Consider the following 19956-nt stretch of genomic DNA (forward strand, 5'->3'; position numbering starts at 1 on the left):
TGCGACTGTTGGACTCTGTTTCCATTATCAACCTCCATGTATGTGCTGCAGCTTGGGAACTGCCACTAGGCAGTAAACTGGGGCAGTCGTGGGGCCCACTTCATGTTGGCCCTTTCTCAGTGGTCAGTCTGTACTGCCTATTTGTCAGTTATCTGAAAATGCCATTTTTTTATATCATTTAATTTTCTAGTTTTGATAGTGGGGAAAAATTTCTGTGGCCTCATTAGTTTTTATTCCCTCCATTAATTTTTAATAGTTTCTATTTTCTCTTCTGAACACAGTATTACTTACCATATTTCGTTCTATTTTAGCAGAGTTTATATTGCCTTAATGCATTTTTTTGTTGATAAGAAATTCGTACTTTTAAAGTGTATAAATCAGTAGCTTTCAGTATATTTATGAAGTTGTGCAGTCATCAGCACTGTCTGATACCAGAACACTTTCATCACCCCACAGAGATACTCTGTGACTCTGTGCCCACTAGCATGCACCCAGCTCCCCATTGTAAAATGATCCTCCCACCTTTGGCAACCACTTACCTGTTTTCAGTCTATATTGGTTTGCCTGTTCCGGATACTTCGTATAATTGGAATCATATAATGATATGTGGCCTTTTTTTAATCTGACTTCTTTAACTTGTATAGTATTTTCAAGATTAATCCACGTTGGAGCATGTATCAGTACTTAGTCCTTCTAATGGCTGAATAATCTGGTATGTGGATATACCACATTTGTTTATTCTTTGTCAGTTGATGGACATTTGCTTTTTTTTCCCCCCACTTCTTGGCTATTATGAGTAATGCTGCTCTGAACATTTGTGTACACATTTTTATATGGACATATGTTTTCATTTCTCTTGGATATATACCTAAGAGTAGAATTTCTGGGTCATATGGTAACTGTTTAACCTTTTGAGGAACTGCCAGGCTGTTTTTCAAAAGTGGTTGTACCATTTCACATTCTTATCAGCAGCATATGAGAGTTCCATTTTCTCCTCATCCTAGCTAACAATTGTCACTGTCTTACAACCATTCCAGTGGATGTTAAATAGTATCTCATGATGGTTTTGATTTATACATATTTCCCTTATGACATTGAACTTAAATCTATCTTGAGAACTAGGGAGAATATGACTGACTGGATCAAGTAGTGTCTCCCACTTCTCCTTGCAGCTTATGTGCTTTTTCTCCTTTAACCCCTCCCCCCAAATGGCTCATCTGTAATTCTTTCCCACTATCTTCAGATTGTGAATAAGTGGAACACAGCTCTTATTGGCCTTATGACATACTTTCGAGAGGCTGTTGTAAATACCCAGGAGCTCCTGGACTTGCTGGTGAAGTGTGAGAATAAGATCCAGACACGTATCAAGATTGGCCTCAACTCCAAGATGCCAAGTCGGTTCCCTCCTGTTGTGTTCTACACTCCTAAGGAGTTGGGTGGACTGGGCATGCTCTCAATGGGCCATGTGCTCATCCCCCAGTCTGACCTCAGGTAGGACTTGACTGAAAGTCTTGCTAGACCCTGAGGGAAGCAGGTGTTTCTTTATATTTAGGCTTTATTTTTTCTGATCTTGGTTCTGCCCCTAACAGGTGGTCCAAGCAGACAGATGTAGGCATCACACACTTTCGTTCAGGAATGAGCCATGAAGAGGACCAGCTGATTCCTAACTTGTACCGCTACATACAGCCATGGGAGAGTGAATTCATTGACTCTCAGCGGGTCTGGGCTGAGTATGCACTGAAGAGACAAGAGGCCATTGCTCAGAACAGGTGGGCATCCTGGAGGGCATACCACTCCTGTTGGAGGTGAGGAGGGAGGACCTTTGGGCCTTGCATGGAGAGCAGGAGTGGGATATGCCATATTTTATGGAGACAAGGAAGTAGTTCTTGTTCTCCATCTGACTCTGTTTGTCCTTGGCCAGGAAGAATGCTGAATTCTTAATACGAGCACATTTGATTTTGATCTTTTTTCTTTGGCAGACGATTGACCTTAGAAGATCTAGAAGATTCATGGGATCGTGGCATTCCTCGAATCAACACCCTCTTCCAGAAGGACCGGCACACATTGGCTTATGACAAGGGCTGGCGTGTTCGAACTGACTTTAAGCAGTACCAGGTACGTGGAGGGCATAGTGGAGGAATTTTCCTTGAATTAGGAGAATCTGTGGATGTGCTGGGAACCTGGGGCAGTAGACGCCCAGAAGCTTGACTGCCTACCTTACCATCTAGGTTCTGAAGCAGAACCCTTTCTGGTGGACACACCAGCGGCATGATGGGAAGCTCTGGAACCTGAACAACTACCGTACAGATATGATCCAGGCCCTGGGTGGTGTGGAAGGCATTCTGGAACACACACTCTTCAAGGGCACTTATTTCCCTACCTGGGAGGGGCTTTTCTGGTGAGGACTCTCATCTCCCCTTATAGTGGCCCTCTGAGCTCATTCCTTCTATATCTCTGTATTCTACTTTGGTGTTTTCCCAAGGAAGTCAGGAGCTCTCAGGGAGATGGCAGACATCACTTTACCTACCTAATCTCTTCTGCTTCCCAGGGAGAAGGCCAGTGGTTTTGAGGAGTCTATGAAGTGGAAGAAGCTAACTAATGCTCAGCGATCAGGATTGAACCAAATTCCCAATCGAAGATTCACCCTCTGGTGGTCTCCAACCATCAACCGAGCCAATGTGAGTGTGATTGTCGACATGGGAGATGGGAAGCTAAAAACAAATGTTTCTACTTCTTAGTTAAGTCTTGAGAACCAAAGTGTCTTGATCACTAGTGTTACTCTCTCTTTCTGGTCAGGTGTACGTAGGCTTTCAAGTGCAGCTGGACCTGACAGGTATCTTTATGCATGGCAAGATCCCCACACTGAAGATCTCTCTCATCCAGATCTTCCGAGCTCACTTGTGGCAGAAGATCCATGAGAGCATCGTCATGGACTTATGTCAGGTGGGCTGGGTTTGAGGGGAGAAAATGCCACAAAAAGTCAGGCCTGCTCGTTCTCTTGGGTGTGGGAAATGCACTGTGGAAGCTCTGAGATTGAAAAGTCTGTTGTGCTGCATTTGTTCTACAAGCCCTCAATCTAGGTGGGCCTCTATAACTAGTCGCAACCTTTCCACCTTTGCTTCCAGGTGTTTGATCAGGAACTGGATGCATTGGAAATTGAGACAGTACAAAAGGAGACGATCCACCCCCGGAAGTCCTATAAGATGAACTCATCCTGTGCAGATATCCTGCTCTTTGCCTCCTATAAGTGGAATGTCTCCCGGCCCTCATTGCTGGCAGACTCTAAGTAAGCGCCTTACGACCCAGTCTTGGGTATCCAGGAACCCTTAGTCATAGTGTTCTTCTGCAGGACTACTTTAGAAATTGTCTCTGCCTGCCTTTCTTAGATCCACTGCTGCTCTGAGTCCTGTCAACATTCTCAACCAGGTTGTCTGTTTTTCTGGGGGGCCTTGCCGATCTGGTACAGGCAGGGGGGTTGGTTTTGAGATTTAGAGTGATTGACAGTTCTTGTGGTCTGGGGACATTGGTTGTGCCAGTGGTTTCCTGGAAGCCTGGATTCCTCACCCCTCTTCACCCTCAGGGATGTGATGGACAGCACCACTACTCAGAAATATTGGATTGACATCCAGTTGCGCTGGGGAGACTATGATTCCCATGACATTGAGCGCTACGCACGGGCCAAGTTCCTGGACTACACCACAGACAACATGAGTATCTACCCTTCGCCCACAGGTGTGCTCATTGCCATTGACCTGGCCTATAACCTGCACAGGTAAGTTGGGGCTCAGAAGCATGTATTTTCCATCTGCCCCATACTTGAATGTACACACTTTTTTTTTTTTTTTATGTTTGGTCATAACTTTTTTTTAATTTTTTAATTTTGGTATCATTAATCTACAATTACATGAAGAACATTATGTTTACTAGGCTCCCCCCTTCACCGAGTCCCCCCCACATACCCCTTCACAGTCACTGTCCATCAGCATAGTAAGATGCTGTAAAAGCACTACTTGTCTGCTCTGTGTATACACATTTTTTAGTTTGCCTAGGTGAGGTGAGATTTGACCCTTTCCTCCTCTGGGTCACTGGCTCTTTTCTTCCCTGCCTCTATGTACATGAGCAGACACTTGTCAGCCTTTTCTTCCTTGAAAGAGTGGTGGTTTGCCTTGTTTCTGGGGCTCCCAGCCGGGTCTTCACTATTCTTGTCTCTTCCACCCTCACAGTGCTTATGGAAACTGGTTCCCAGGCAGTAAGCCTCTTATACAGCAGGCCATGGCCAAAATCATGAAGGCAAACCCTGCTTTGTATGTGTTACGTGAACGGATCCGCAAGGGGCTGCAGCTCTATTCATCTGAGCCCACTGAGCCCTATCTGTCCTCTCAGAACTATGGTGAGCTCTTCTCCAACCAGATCATCTGGTTTGTGGATGACACTAATGTCTACAGAGTGACTATCCATAAGGTGAGAGAGAAGCAATTTAAGGGTGTGGGGCTCTTACATGCTTGTGGGAGGGTAATAGGGCCAGTGCGTGCGTATTGGGATGAAGGCAGCATGGTTGTGTCAAAGCCATGCTAACTGATGCATCATTCTTTAGACCTTTGAAGGGAACTTGACAACCAAGCCCATCAATGGGGCCATCTTCATCTTCAACCCACGCACTGGGCAGCTGTTCCTCAAAATAATCCACACATCTGTGTGGGCTGGACAGAAGCGTTTGGGGCAGGTAAGCAGGTTAAAGGATAGGCCGAAGAACATTGCTGCCTTTCATTTTTTTGGTGTGTGGATGGGAGGGGAGGGATTTGTAGGCCGTGGGTTGGGGGTGGGAGGGGATCTTTGCTTGATCTCTTTGAAAGTTTGAGGGCATCTCATGTACTCTTCCCTGAATTATTTGGGACATATTCTATAGGACGTGCAAAAGTATGTGAGGTCCTTCATTACCTGCCAGCTGGTCTCTCTGCTTCCTGAATCTCCCATCTCTAACCTGTCTTGAGCAGGGCTACCAAAATCATCTTTCTACAGGGAACAAGCCTTCTTAAAATATCATTTTCACCAAATATCTTCTCTACCTCAGACACTTTGGTAGCCCCTTCCTTCTTGCTTAACTCTTGCTTGGCTTCCCAGACACTGGCTGTCCGGTCAGGCTATTACCTATCCAGCCACAGTCACCGTTTCATAGCATGTTTCCTCTTGTATAGTCCAGGAGCCTGGTATCCCTGAACCCTGATGCTTATCTCCACCTCTTTGGCTCTGTTCATGTACTTTATTCTAGAAGGAACTCTGTTCTCTGTTAATCACAGTCTTACTCATCTGTTAAGACCTGTTTCTTTGTACAGTTATGCAGTTTTTTGTTTTTTTTTTTGAGAGGGCATCTCTCATATTTATTGATTATATGGTTGTTAACAACAATAAAATTCTGTATAGGGGACTCAATGCACAATCATTAATCAACCCCAAGCCTAATTCTCAATAGTCTCCTATCTTCTGAAGCATAACGAACAAGTTCTTACATGGTGAACAAGTTCTTACATAGTGAATAAGTTACATAGTGAACAGTACAAGGGCAGTCATCACAGAAACTTTCGGTTTTGATCATGCATTATGAACTATAAACAGTCAGTTCAATTATGAATATTCATTTGATTTTTATACTTGATTTATATGTGAATCCCACATTTCTCCCTTATTATTATTATTATTATTATTTTTTTCTAATAAAGTGCTGAAGTGGTAGGTAGATGCAAGATAAAGGTAGAAAACATAGTTTAGTGCTGTAAGAGGGCAAATGTAGATGATCAGGTGTGTGCCTATAGACTAAGTATTAATCCAAGCTAGATAAGGTATGCAGCTTTTTATGACTTCAAGCCTTAATTTCTTTTGTCCCTGGCATAGTATATAGTATATAATCAAATCCTGGCTTGTGGCATTGTATGAGTTTTGTCTGGCCAGCTACATTGAAAAACCCTTTTGGACAAGGCCATTTGACACTTTTCCTGTACACCCCCACCTCCAAAGTACCTAATATTCAATAGCAGTGTGCAATAGGAGCATAGTTTGATTATTTCAAGACTAGGATCTCCTGTTCTAGTTGACCTGGGAGGGTGGAGACAATTTCCATTTCCTTCTCTTGCCTTTTAGTTGGCTAAGTGGAAGACAGCTGAGGAGGTGGCTGCCCTGATCCGATCTCTGCCTGTGGAGGAGCAGCCCAAGCAGATCATTGTCACCAGGAAGGGCATGCTGGACCCACTGGAGGTGAGAGGTGGATGAGGTAGAAGAAAAGAGGGATGAGACTGCTGGATTGTGTTTCTAATCTTGCACTTTATCGTGTCTCAGGTGCACTTGCTGGACTTCCCCAATATTGTGATCAAAGGATCAGAACTCCAGTTGCCCTTCCAGGCTTGTCTCAAAGTAGAAAAGTTTGGGGACCTCATCCTTAAAGCCACTGAACCTCAGATGGTTCTCTTTAACCTGTATGATGACTGGCTCAAGACTATCTCATCTTACACGGTATGAAACCACCTCATGTAGGGAGTCACTCTTAGAGGAGTGATTTGGGACCACGAGAAGATCCACAGGCGCCATGTGGGGCATTTTCACATCTTCAGCCTGTGAGTGGGATGGTGACTGTGCTGTGCATATGAAGCTGAGTCATGGTTGGGGGTGGCATTCGGCACCTTAGAATTTGAAATTAGTTCTGGATTCCCTGAAGGGGTAGGCTAGAGGAAAGGAGAAGAGCATCAGGTAGCTGACCTCCCCCATGCCGCCACGTCTCTTCCAGGCTTTCTCCCGCCTCATCCTGATTCTGCGTGCCCTGCATGTGAACAATGACCGGGCAAAGGTGATCCTGAAGCCAGACAAGACGACTATTACAGAACCACACCATATCTGGCCCACCCTGACTGACGAGGAATGGATCAAAGTGGAGGTGCAGCTCAAAGATCTGATCTTGGCCGACTACGGCAAGAAAAACAAGTAAGCAGTGGTAGGGAGAAAATGGAAAGTCCAGGAAAGTTAATATGAGTGGCTCAGTATGTTTTCCGGGTTTTTTTAAACATTCAGGCTCAGAAGTTTTTTAAGAAGTTATCTTAATGATGCTGTAGTAGAGATACAGGTAATGTCTTCAGATAGTGTAGGAAGTGTCAATGTTTTGGGACATCGGTCTGATGCTTGGGCACTTTCTTGGTGGAAGCACTGTTGCCATTTGAGGAGGGCATTTCTTTACTGACCATACGTTACAGGAAGTTTTACCATCCTAAACCCCCGGGTACCACTGCTGACCACACACACACACACACACACACACACACACCTTCCTCCCTATCTTTGTGGCAACTAAAAATTTCCATAGATTTCTAGATATCCCTGAGGGTGACTGATAATACCAACTCAGAACCTGTTCTAAGGTTTCCATGTTTGAGAATAACTGGCACTTTTTGTTGGGGAAAAGTGGGACGTATGGATGCTGAATGGGTGTGAGCATGTCTGAAAGGTGCACATGCACAGGACAGTCCTGGGATGTGACAATCTTAACCAATATTAGGACATTTCCACTTCACACTTCATTTGCAAGTATTACTTGAGCATTGTCTGGAGTAAGCATATAGGCTCCCCTGTACCACCAAGTTACACTTTTGTCATTGAGGCATAAGTGACCAAGGGGAAGGTATCCTGTGGTGTGACTTACACTGTCCCCACAGCGTGAATGTGGCATCCCTGACACAATCAGAAATTCGAGACATCATCCTGGGTATGGAGATCTCGGCACCATCACAGCAGAGGCAGCAGATTGCTGAGATTGAGAAGCAAACCAAAGAACAGTCCCAGCTGACTGCGACACAGACCCGCACTGTCAACAAGCATGGCGATGAGATCATCACCTCCACCACCAGCAACTACGAGACCCAGACGTTCTCGTCTAAGACAGAATGGAGGGTCAGGTACTGTAGGGGCAAGGGGCAGGGAAGGCCTATGGGTCCCTCCTGAGGCACTTGGACTGAGACATGCCGACATCTCGTCTGCTTTTAGAGCTATCTCTGCTGCCAACCTGCACCTACGGACCAATCACATCTATGTTTCATCTGATGACATCAAGGAGACTGGTTATACCTATATCCTGCCCAAGAATGTGCTAAAAAAGTTCATCTGCATATCTGACCTTCGGGCCCAAGTGAGTAAGTGTGTTCAACTAGGCCACAGTGTAATAAGCCCAGCATTTTTGTACCTGAAACTCACCTGAGGTTTTCAGGAATTTGAGGTGCTGGTTTCAAGATTGATGAACAGTTGTATACATACATAAGGATAGCCTAAACAGCAAGGAAGGTTTTGGCCTCCATCAGATAATCAAAATGTCATAAAGCTATGGCAGTTAAGAGAATGATATAGTACTGGCCTAGAAGTTACTGGAAGAGAATAGCATATAGTCAGAAATAGATTCATGGGTATATAATTAACATGGTATATCAAATCTGGGATCATTGGAACAATGTGAGTGGACCTAGAGGGTGTTACTGCTAAGTGAAATGAAAGAAAGACAAATACCATATAATTTCACTTACATGTGGAATCTAAAAAATAATAATAAGCAAATTCATAAACACAAAGAAGGGACTGGTGGATGCCGTAAAGGAAGGGATAGAGGGGATAGGCGAAATAAGGTGAAGGGGACATAGAAGTAGAGTATTAGAAGAAAGTATTTATTACCTGATTGTTGGAATTAGCCTTCTTGAACAAGACACAAAACCATAATCAAAACAGGAAGAAAATATTTGTGTAACTCTAATATGTAATGAACTGAGATCTAGAACAGGGAATTCTCAGAAGCTGATTTTTTAAAAAGGTAAGTGTAGAAGAATGGGCAAAGAATATGAAATTAGTTCAGAAAAGGAACTACAGATGGCAAATACCTATGAAAAGATGCTCAATTTTATTAATCAGAGATGATAATTTTCAGATCAGAGAATATTAATCAGAGTTTCTCTGAAACTCATTTTGTAAAACACAAATTGGAGTCTTGGGTTGGTGAATTTTTAAAAAGATAGTTAATTTCCTGTGTGAGTGAGTTTACAGGTACACAGGTCCTCTTACTTTGTTGATGGCATACGAACTCTGAAATACTACCTGGTCATGGCTTTAAAGATGTGTTCAGCTTGTGAAAATTTGTGAGCTGTGTGCTGTGGCTCATTTGTTGATGGATACTGTATTTTAAATCACCTGGGGAGAGTGTGTGAGCAGTGCAGATTCCTGGACCCCACTGAGATTCTGATGTGGTTAAAGTCTTAGAGGAGGTCCATAAGGAACAAGCTCCCCATGTAATTCTGATGCAGGAGATTCTGACCATATTTTGAGAAAGACTGTTATTTTATGGAAGGGAATGAAATACAGGGCTAACAGCCCAGAATCTGGACTGACACTAAGAGTTATTTTGGTTCTTGATCCTTTCATGTCTAGATTGCAGGATACTTGTATGGGGTGAGCCCTCCAGATAACCCCCAGGTGAAGGAGATCCGTTGCATCGTAATGGTACCACAGTGGGGCACTCACCAGACTGTGCACCTGCCTGGTCAGCTGCCCCAACATGAGTACCTCAAGGTCAGTGGGTTGTGGGAGAACAGGGGCTTTCTATTGTCTGAGTGGTGGAAGGAAGGCAGCTGTGTTACTCTCATGGGTGGGATTCCTGTCTGCAGATAGGGCTCCAAGTAGCTTTTCACTGTTCTTTGCCTATAGGAAATGGAACCCTTAGGTTGGATCCACACACAGCCCAATGAGTCGCCGCAGCTGTCACCCCAGGATGTCACCACTCATGCCAAGATCATGGCTGACAACCCATCTTGGGATGGTGAGAAGACCATTATCATCACCTGCAGGTGGGTTTGGGCCCCTCTCCTTCGGAGGAAGTATTGGGAGGGTGGGGCATGCATTGAAGGCCAGGACCAAGAATGGTGGCCTGAGCTCTGACTCTGTCCTCATCCCTCTTCCAGCTTTACACCAGGCTCCTGCACTCTGACAGCCTACAAGCTAACCCCCAGTGGCTATGAGTGGGGTCGCCAAAATACAGACAAGGGCAATAACCCCAAGGGCTACCTCCCCTCCCACTATGAGAGAGTCCAGATGCTGTTGTCAGACCGCTTCCTTGGCTTCTTTATGGTCCCTGCCCAGTCCTCTTGGAACTACAACTTTATGGGTAAGTGGGGGAGCACAGGGAAGTGGGCTTGGGGTGAGGTCATTACCCTTAGCCTGTAGGGCCCGACTCTGGTTTAGAGATGGCCCAGGCTGAGTGAGACACGCGGACCTTGTTAACACTGGACGTTTCCTTCTACCCCAAGGTGTCCGGCATGATCCCAACATGAAGTATGAGCTGCAGTTGGCAAACCCCAAAGAGTTCTACCATGAGGTGCACAGACCCTCCCACTTCCTCAACTTTGCCCTCCTGCAGGAGGGTGAGGTCTACTCTGCAGACCGAGAGGACCTCTACGCCTAGTTGTTTCCTCAGCTCCTGCTTCAGACTCCTCGAAGGCTGGAGCCTTTTTACCCTGTAGACAAGCTGATGACATTCAGCAGCTTGGCCCCTTTCTCCTCTATTTTGTGATTGTTACTGTGGTGTTGACCTTCCTAGTGGCTTGTAATCCTGAACAAAATACAATAAATTTTGTATAAATAGGAGTTTTTTGTTTTTATTCCCAGAACTCAAATTCTGGGTGTAGGGATGGGGGGCTGAACGTGTTCACAGAAATGTCCTGGGCTCAACCTTGATGGGGCATGAGGACCCTTGTGCTGGGGCTGTGGAACTAAGTATCCCCTAGACTCGGGACTGACGTGGGCTTGGGCTTTCACACGCCTATAGCCTTCACCACAGCTGCCAATGTCCCTCCAAATACTTGGAAACCATCACTCCTTAACTAATCACTTGGAGCAGTAGCTACCATTTTCTGAGCCTGGACGCATAGGGCTTGTATTCTGCAGCTGTTCTCTAGCTCAGCTCTGTAAGTATTGTGTCGCTCCCGGTCGGGGAAGTAGGCACACGGCTGGACAGCTGCTGTCTCTGGCTGAGGCCAGTAACAGCCCTACCTCTCACCTCTTCGCTGGAGTGCCTGGCAGCCAAGTCGGGTCCCATGACTCCGGACACGGGTGGAGCTTGCACTGGGCGCTGTGGGGAGGGCTTGACGAAGGTGACCATTTACAGCCTCAGCTCTCAGTCGCCTGGCTGGAAGGCGGCTGTCCTGCCTGTGACCTTGGGGGCTCCGGCCCAGGGGTCCAGGGCCCTCTCCTAACCCCACGCCTTTTCCTAAGCTGTTCCTCCCCTGTCGTTTCCACCCCGCCCTCTACTGCCCTAAATTGCTTCCTGGGCGGGAATTGTTTCGCTTTTTCCTGCCCCAGTTGGGTCTGGAAAGGGGGGAGGTGTCCCAGCCCTTGGCCTTCGGGGGACATGGAGCCCAGGAGGACAGCGCCTGAGGCGCCCGGCTGGGGACCCCGAGGGGTCGCGGGGTCGGGGACAGCCGCGGAGCTCGTGTACCATCTAGCGGGAGCCCTGGGCACTGAGCTGAAGGAGCTAGCGCGCCGCTTCGGGCCAGAGGCGGCTGCCGGGCTCGTGCCGCTCGTGGTGCGGGCGCTGGAGCTCCTGGAAAAAGCTGCCGTGGGGCCCGCCCCAGACTCGGTGAGTCACTGCTCCCGCCCACGCCACCGGCGGGGTCGACCGGGGCCTGCCCCTGAGAACCCGGACTCCCCAGCTGCAGGTGTTGGCGCAGCAGGCCGAACTGGAGCTGCGGCGGCTGCGGGAAGAGAACGAGCACCTACGCAGGGAGTTGCGCTCCGGGCCACAGGGTGAGTGCGGCCCGGGCCCGGGCGTGGATTGGGGGCGGCTCCGGGCCTCCCGACCCGCGGGCCGCTGCTAAGAACGCCCCTCCCTCAGAGGAGCGCGCTCTGCTGCGGCAGCTCAAGGAGGTGACCGACCGACAACGCGACGAACTCCGGGCGCACAACCGCGACCTGCAGCACCGCAGCCAGGAGACTGAGGCGGTGAGGGCAGGGCGGGGCCACGGGCGGGGCGGGGCTCTCTCGGCCCCTGGCGCCCCGCTCTCCAGCCGCACCTTTGCTCCGCCCCCAGTTGCAGGAGCAACTGCAGCGCCTCCTGCTGGTGAATGCAGAGTTGCGGCACAAGCTGGCCTCAGTGCAAACCCAATTGCGCGCCGCGCGGGATCGCGAGAGTGAGCGAGAGCTGGCACGAGACCAGGCTGGAGGGCCTGCGTGCGAGCAGAAGCAGGAGCCGGAGCCGGCGACAACCGGTGCGGGAACCCCGGGGACACCTGAAGACCCAGTGAGTGTCCTATGGAGTCAGGGGCTATCCCAGTATCCACAGGGTCTGGCACTTCTTGGGCACTCGGGAAAGGTTTGCTGTGGTGTATAGCAGGTCCACTGGGAAGCTGGGAGGTGGCACACACAACTGTGCGCCCCCGCCAGCCTCCGCTCCCTCTCTCAGCTAGAGCACTGGGCTGCCATCTACTGTGGCACCCTTGTGCCCCAAGTCTCCCTGCCAGTCCCTTCCTTTAGAATTCTACTAACGGCCCAGGGGCAGGAAAGCATCCCTGTCTGACCAGGCCTTCTTTCCATATGCGGATGCCCAGGTAGAGCAGTGCGGCTTCAGTCGAGAGGAGCTTGAGCAGATCCTTCAGGAGCGGAATGAGCTCAAAGCCAACGTGTTCCTACTGAAGGAGGAGTTGGCTTACTTCCAGAGGTGAGGGCACTGGGCAAGGGCTGGGAAGCTGAGGAGGTTCCACTCACACCTGTTCCTGGGCCTCAGGTCACCTGCCTCATTCTTCGCTTCATTGGTACATCCACGGTGACATGTGCCAGGCACTGTGCTGAGCACTGGGAGAACATGAGTCACCCAGCCTCTGCCCTCCCAGAACTTCTTCCAGGTGGTGCACTGAACTTCATCCAGTGCAAAGGGTCATAGCAGCCAAGCCACAGTCAAGGAAGTATTCCTAGGAGGGGTAACACCTAAGCTAAGATCTGATGGGTGTTCACAAGGCAGAGTGTTTCAGAAGGGGGAACAACGTGCTGGTGACGAGACCTACTGTTGGCATCTCTTCATTTTCTCTGTGCTCCTCCCTGACCTCTGTAGGGAGCTGCTCACAGACCACCGGGTCCCCGGGCTCCTGCTGGAAGCCATGAAGGTGGCTGTCAGGAAGCAACGGAAGAAGATCAAGGCCAAAATGTTAGGGACCCCAGAGGAAGCAGAGAGCAGGTAAGTCCCTGCCCTGATTCCCACAGCCAGCCCACCCTCCTTGTTCTGCTGAGCCCAGGGAGCCAGCCTGGTGATGCTCTCACACAGCCTAACTACCTCCTGAGCCTGCTGACCCAGCCTGGTTACTTTCTGAGTCTGCTGTCTCAGAATGAACCTGTCACCCCAGCCTAGTCACTTCTTGAACCAGCTACCCTGGCCGGGCCACCCCGAGCCTGCTCTCCAGCTCCCATCCTTTCTGGATCCCACTGCTCCCACTTGCCTTGCTCGCTGTACATCCTGCTGAAGGAACCTGCTTACGCTGCTTCTCCACATGCATTTCAGTTTCCTGTCCTGGCAGATGTGTTCTCAGAGGGGTAAGGACTGTGGCTGCAGCATTGTCCAGGCCCTGCTGTCTGTCAGGCTATAAAATAAAAGCATCAAGATATTCTTCATGTCTTCAGTGTCTCCTCTCCAGCCTCGAGGGCCCTGTAATCACTGTCTCCTCCCCTACCTGTTCCTGGGGCTGTGCAGAGGCTGAACATAGCTGGACTCCCATGGTTCCTCAGAGCTTTGATACATAATCCTCACATCTCTTCTCTCCTTTGCCTCAGCGATGATGACAATGGCTCCTGGCTCCTGCTCTCCAGTGATAAGGAGGACCACCCCCCGCCCCCCGAGTCCAGAATACAGAGTTTGTAAGTTGGGGGAAGAGGAAGGGCAGAAGTGGGGGTCGGGAGGGGCCCCCCACCTTAGTTCTCCTCAGCGTCCCTTTCTCCTGTTGCTGTCCTGAGCTCTCAGCATCCCCCTCCCCTCCTGCTTCCTGGCCCTGACCCCTTCACCTCCCCAATACCTCATGCTGCCCTTTCTTTCTGTTGTACCCTCTTTTCTCACCTCTCCCTGCCCTCAGTCTATATCCTTGACCTCTCCGGCATCCAGACTCAAAGTACCTCTCGGTTCTCCCCCCAGCTTTGGCCTGTCATATCGGGGTGAAGCGGAAGCCAAGACCAGCAGCATGGCTCCTGGTGAACTGGTGGGGGACGAGGAGGTCCCACGACAGTCCCCCTTGTAGCCTGTGAGCAGCCCTGCAGCCCGCAGCTCCTGAGCAGCCCCGCTCTGCCCTCAGTGAACATCTTTGTCTGAGGGTCACAGCTGCCCCAGAGGCCTGGCTGCAGTCTGCCTGCTGGCGGATGTGTAACCACAAATGAAGACAGGCCTCCCTCCTTCCCAGCCCTCCCCAGGCTCTCGCCCAATCTTGCCTGAGCCAGGGTGTGCTGAGGTGCTCACAGACTACCTTCCTTTCCTATATCTCTGTGCCAAGCCTCCAGGGCCAGATGGAAGTACTTGTTCTCTGAGTCTCAGTTTCTCCATCCATGAAATGGAGAGCTGGCTACCTACTGCCCAGGGGGTTGTGAGGAGGGCCTAGGCTAATGTAATAAAGCAGTAGCCATGGGTAGTATAAGCCAGGATGGTGTGCTTTTTTCTTTTTCTGTAATACGAGTGCCTAATTTAAGCTTTGGTTGCCAAGGCATCCTCTTCAAAGACAGCTATCTTGAACAAAAATAGCCAGACACTCAAACCACCTCCCTCCACTGAGGCTCCTCTGTTTTAGAGATCTTGGTTGGTTTGACCATTTGGGCCACTTCTCTTTTCTCTTCCCCACGCTGTAAATTCCTGCTCTTGTGCTATAAATTCACCAATAAAAAGTAAGCCCACGAAACTCTAGGCCCCCACTCTCAACCCCAATAAAGCAGAACTCCAGGCCCGTGCATTCCCCTTCTTTCTCCCTCTGACCTTGTTGAATGGCCCCAGGTGTGCTGTGTAATTTTCAGGTCTTGTAAGTAATAAACCTTTATTTTTTCCAAGTGTGCTGATGGTTGGTGCTGAAGGGTGTCTTGCAATCATAAGAACTACAAGGGCCAGTCCAGCCCCAACATGAGTTATTAATAGGCTAAGAACGGCACAAAAAATTTGGCAAAATCCACAGGATTGTGAGATTGCCCTTGCAATTAACCGAGGGGAATGTCCTTCACCTGCAACTTACTTACCACTTCACTCAGCGGTAACACCAGCTGGGGAGGGAGCACTGCTTGCTCAGACCAGCTTGCTGCTACGTGCTTTTGCATACTGCCTCTCTTGTGTGTTGTCTGCAGTATCCAACCCGAAATAATACTCCAGTGATCTCAGAGCAGCATGATCAAGGTCACGTGGTCTAACAAGATATTAGACTACTAATTATAAAGGCCTTAATTGACTACTACTGTGTGAAAGTGTCCTTCATGTCTCCAGGCTGAGGAGAGCTGAGGAAACCTATCATCACCACCCAAGGGGAGGCTTTGAGTTAAAGGATGAGGAAAGGGTTCCTGTAGGCGAGAGGACAGGAGACCTCTGCCTGCAGCCCCTGAGTTGGTGGCTGGTGCCCAGGCTACGTGTCCTCACCCAGAAGAATGAAACAGTCTTGCAACTGGAAACCAATGGCACCAACAGAGGAAAACTACAACAGAGGCCTGAGGTCTCTGTGTCACCACTTCACTCACTACTGGCACTCTTTGTCCCCTGACCCAATAGGATTTATGAGTCCAATTCCTGGGTATGATATTGCTACAAAATTAATGGACAAATAAAAATGTCCTGAACTTCTGGTGCCAGGGCCTCCTAAGAACCCTGAGGAGGCACACACAGCTCCTTGATAACCACAAATCCTCATGGCCGCTTCCCGGGTATTTGATGCCGTGCTCGCCACCATTCCAAGAGCCTGGTGTTAGGCTCCAGAAACCTCAGGGCTTTTCCCAAAGACCCTGCACATTTCACATTTGCGGTCACAGACCCAATCCCAGAGAGGTCTCTTGGGACAGTCCGGAAAGGAAAGCAGTCACCTACGAAGAAGGCTCCCAGTGACATTATCCACAATTTTGTGGTAACAACACTAAGATTAAGGAACAGAAAAAAATTCAAGAAATAGAAACTGAGATTAAGAACTGTATCTTAACTGAAACTGAAAACTTAGAAGATTTTACGCAGCAGAAAAAGACAGAGAAATTCATTGGCTACTACAAGTTTCCTTATTTGTTTAAAAGGTCTCTGGATTACTACTCATGGCTGCCAAAATTCATCCATTGGCCTGTATCTCCGAAGACCTAAAATCCATGCCTTTCTTAAAGATGTATTAGGGCTTGGATGCTTGTTTTCTCTGAGATACCACAGATCCTGAACACCCCCCGGCTTTCCCTTGAACAGGCCAGAACAAAGAAACACACTTCACAGAGCCCCAACCCCCAAGGGAAAAGCTGACAGTGTTATGGAGGACTCTGGGGCAGAGGAAGAGGAGAAGGGAAGACGAAGGCCCCTAGCGCCCCTGATAGCCACGCCAGGGCCCTCCCTCTCACACGGATAGTTATTGCCTGGCGCCATGCCCAGCCTTCCCTCACAGTGACACTGCTAAGGCTCACAGCCAGTGGAAAGCATTAAGATGAGGCCCATCTCCTGCTGCACAAAATGGGCATAATCCAATGGGTTTCTCATTTCCATGACCATTGTTGACCCAAATGACCTCTTCACTTCCAACCCTGAGGAGGCTGCATTTGACCCTGAGTCCAGAAAATTATTCTTCACAGGGTGTTTCCCCTAATTACAGGGTGGGGCTCCCACATTTTAATTGGGACTGCTAAAACCACCCAGGAGGCACCAAAGCTCCTAGGAGAAAACGTACCCTCTTTCTCTGTCCTTTGAAGATGTAAATCTTACCGTATCTTTGAAATGTAAACACCCCAAGAGGTTACCAAAACAATGCCCACTCTCAGCCTAAAACTGAGGAGGGGGAAAGGAAAGTTTGAATCCAACTTCTTTTATGAACTAATGAGTTTTGCCCTGTCTCACCTGTCTCATGGCTAAAAAAAAATTTAACGCAAACTGTAAGATCTTTTTCCATCTGCCTATACCTTTCTGCCTATACCCATTCACTTTTAAGTATTTCTAAATCTCAGAAATATAATAGAAACGAACCCAAATGTTTTTTCAAGTTCATGTGTTCTGGGATAATCTTTGGTAAATAAAAGCTAGTTTAAGTTTGTTGGTTTAATTAATATAGATATATCTTGGAGCTATCAACATTGAATATAACGCAGACATACAACTTTTACTCTACCTAGGTGTACTAATCAAATAAGTTAATGTTATCTCTATTGCAAAATTTTTCAGGAAAAAAATATTTAGAATAAAGGCTGACTTTGTTTAATGTCTGATAACGCATTTTTGGGTAATCTAAACATATCTGTTAACAACCAGTAAATTGAATAGATGTAAATAAGGTAAAAAGGTTTTAAGTAAATTTAAAAAATAGTTTTCCCAAATCCTTTTGGTAACCTGAAACCATAAAATTTTGCTAAGTTAAGTGGTGTTAAGTTGAAGTCATTGAATATTTAGATCATTTCCAAATAAGATAAAATGATGAAATACTAATTACTGAAGATAGGTTTATCTACTTTTGGCTTTCCTATTACATAGAAACTAAAGATAAACTTGGGTCTAGTAATAAACCTGTTTTGTGCTTTAGTAAGAGATTGTACTATGAAGAACCACATATTTCTGGAAACTATAAAATGTATTAATAAATTTGCTAATCTAAAAAATGTTGGTGTAACAGACAATTCACAATTGCTTATTACATAGTTTTCACTAGAAATTAAAGTTTTTAAGGGTTAAGAATTTTAATTATTGTATGTCTTGAAGCTATTAGAAATAACAAGGGAGACATCTCTATATATAAAAAGAGTAGGATGTCTACAGTATGGGAGAATATATTCATAAATGATATATCCGATAAAGGGTTGACATCCAAAATATATAGAGCTCACACACCTCAACAAACAAAAAGCAAATAATCCAATTAAAAAGTCGGTAGAGGAGCTGAACAGACAGTTCTCCAAAGAAGAAATTCAGATGGCCAACAGACACATGAAAAGATGCTCCACATCACTAGTCATCAGAGAAATGCAAATTAAAATCACAATGAGATATCACCTCACACCAGTATGGATGGCCACCATCTAAAAGACAAACAACAACAAATGTTGGAGAGGTTGTGGAGAAAGGGGAACCCTCCTACACTGCTAGTGGGAATGTAAATCAGTTCATCCATTGTGGAAAGCAGTATGGAGGTTCCTCAAAAAGCTCAAAATAGACATACCATTTGACCCAGGAATTCCACTTCTAGCAATTTACCCTAAGAACACAGCAGCCCAGTTTGAAAAAGACAGATGCACCCCTATGTTTATCACAGCACTATTTACAATAGCCAAGAAATGGAAGCAACCTAAGTGTCCATCAGTAGATGAATGGATAAAGAAGATGTGGTACATATACACAATGGAATATTATTCAGCCATAAGAAGAAAACAAATCCTACCATTTGCAACCACATGGATGGAGCTAGAGGGTATTATGCTCAGTGAAATAAGCCAGGTGGAGAAAGACAAGTACCAAATGATTTCACTCATATGTGGAGTATAAGAACAAAGAAAAAACTGAAGGAACAAAACAGCAGCAGAATCACAGAACCCAAAAATGGACTAACAGTTACAAAAGGGAAAGGGACTGGGGAGGATGGGTGGGAAGGGAGGGATAAGGGCAGGGGAAAGGAAGGGGGCGTTACAAATAGCATGTATAATGTGGGGAGGGCACGAGGAGGGCTGTGCAACACAGAGAAGACAAGTAGTGATTCTACAGCATCTTACTATGCTGATGGACAGTGACTGTAATGGGGGTTGTGGGGGGAACTTGGTGAAGGGGGGAACCTAGTAAACATAATGTTCCTCATGTAATTGTAGATTAATGATACCAATATAAAAAAATAAAAAATAAATTAAAAAAAGAGTAGGATGTGTGCTTCTGGTAAAGGAGGGTATGAAGAATGAAAATGCGTATTTGTTGAGGGAAAAGAAAGTAATTTCGTCCTAAGATGTAAATAGAAAGTAATAGAAAGTTTATGGAAAAGGAATCTTTGGAAAGGAAATTTATATGTGATCAGGGCTGGCTAAGATTGGGATCAATTTAAGTAAGCAAATGAGTTTTAATACCATGTGTACATTGGTGCAAAATTAGAATTCTTTTTCTCTCTCTCTGTTAAAAGGACAAAATTTTCTTAGATTATTGGTCTGCTCTTAAGAAACTGTAAATAAAGTTTTTTTTTTAATCTTTAGGTAACCTGCCTAGAAAACAAAGATTCTATGTTTTAGATTTATCAGGTCTTTTGTACTTAAAATGGAATCTTTTCTATGGAAAGAGTTAAGGTTTCTGTAATTCTATAACTCTTTGCATTTGCTTTCCAAGTCTTTGTCACAATGGTTGAATGGATAACTGAGTATTGTTTCACAATGGCTTATTATCCTATGGAACCAAGTGATTTAAAACCTTTTAATACTCTCAACAAGCTTCCCCAAATCAAGTTATCATTTGTAATTCCAGTGATTATTTTAAAATATTATGTGTCACAAAGATAACTGAATTCTTATTGATTTAATTACAGTGAATTCTCATTTGATATTTAACAATGGACAATAAAATCAATAAAGATTGTAGCACATATGGATAAAGTCCATTCCGCCGCTCCTATAAAAAGTGGTCCCTCATTACCATATTTTTGCCAACCTGATGTCATTATAACATGGCAACAGTCTGCTCCTGAGTCAGAAAAATTAAAATGGGTAAACAATGGTTATAAGTTAAATAGCCAGGGCTATGGCAAA

The 19956-nt window shown here is 46.6% G+C and overlaps 2 protein-coding genes across 2 annotated transcripts in view; both read left to right on the plus strand.

Moving 5' to 3' along the window:
- The window catches only part of PRPF8 (pre-mRNA processing factor 8), a 32288-nt gene extending 21634 nt beyond the window's left edge, over positions 1-10654 (plus strand). Inside the window, exons 25-43 of the mRNA XM_036906190.2 lie at positions 1244-1491; positions 1590-1769; positions 1980-2115; positions 2229-2398; positions 2549-2678; positions 2797-2943; positions 3126-3286; positions 3581-3772; positions 4224-4461; positions 4595-4723; positions 6136-6249; positions 6331-6504; positions 6776-6969; positions 7695-7934; positions 8023-8164; positions 9445-9585; positions 9721-9860; positions 9975-10177; positions 10320-10654. Of these exons, the coding sequence (XP_036762085.1) occupies positions 1244-1491; positions 1590-1769; positions 1980-2115; positions 2229-2398; positions 2549-2678; positions 2797-2943; positions 3126-3286; positions 3581-3772; positions 4224-4461; positions 4595-4723; positions 6136-6249; positions 6331-6504; positions 6776-6969; positions 7695-7934; positions 8023-8164; positions 9445-9585; positions 9721-9860; positions 9975-10177; positions 10320-10474 (3234 nt within the window). The 3' untranslated portion in view covers positions 10475-10654. The remainder of the gene's footprint in view (positions 1-1243; positions 1492-1589; positions 1770-1979; positions 2116-2228; positions 2399-2548; positions 2679-2796; positions 2944-3125; positions 3287-3580; positions 3773-4223; positions 4462-4594; positions 4724-6135; positions 6250-6330; positions 6505-6775; positions 6970-7694; positions 7935-8022; positions 8165-9444; positions 9586-9720; positions 9861-9974; positions 10178-10319) is intronic.
- A 728-nt stretch (positions 10655-11382) lies between these two features.
- RILP (Rab interacting lysosomal protein) lies at positions 11383-15078 on the plus strand. Its single transcript, XM_057501057.1, has 9 exons — positions 11383-11647; positions 11721-11814; positions 11903-12009; positions 12098-12307; positions 12615-12724; positions 13115-13237; positions 13828-13911; positions 14183-14277; positions 14309-15078. The coding sequence occupies exons 1-9, from the start codon at positions 11420-11422 to the stop codon at positions 14419-14421; spliced, it is 1164 nt and encodes a 387-aa protein (XP_057357040.1). The 5' UTR covers positions 11383-11419; the 3' UTR covers positions 14422-15078.
- Positions 15079-19956: the final 4878 nt, after the last annotated feature.

The sequence above is a fragment of the Manis pentadactyla genome, chromosome 4 (assembly GCF_030020395.1).
Source record: "Manis pentadactyla isolate mManPen7 chromosome 4, mManPen7.hap1, whole genome shotgun sequence".
NCBI classification, from domain to species: Eukaryota; Metazoa; Chordata; class Mammalia; order Pholidota; family Manidae; genus Manis; species Manis pentadactyla.

Excerpts from the sequence above, each read along its gene's own strand:
- RILP (XM_057501057.1), top strand. The coding sequence starts at position 11,420 with ATGGAGCCCAGGAGGACAGCGCCTGAGGCGCCCGGCTGGGGACCCCGA. Across the intron at positions 11,815-11,902 it reads GTTGCGCTCCGGGCCACAGG|AGGAGCGCGCTCTGCTGCGG; the intron begins GTGAGTGCGGCC and ends CCCCTCCCTCAG. Across the intron at positions 13,238-13,827 it reads CCAGAGGAAGCAGAGAGCAG|CGATGATGACAATGGCTCCT; the intron begins GTAAGTCCCTGC and ends CCTTTGCCTCAG.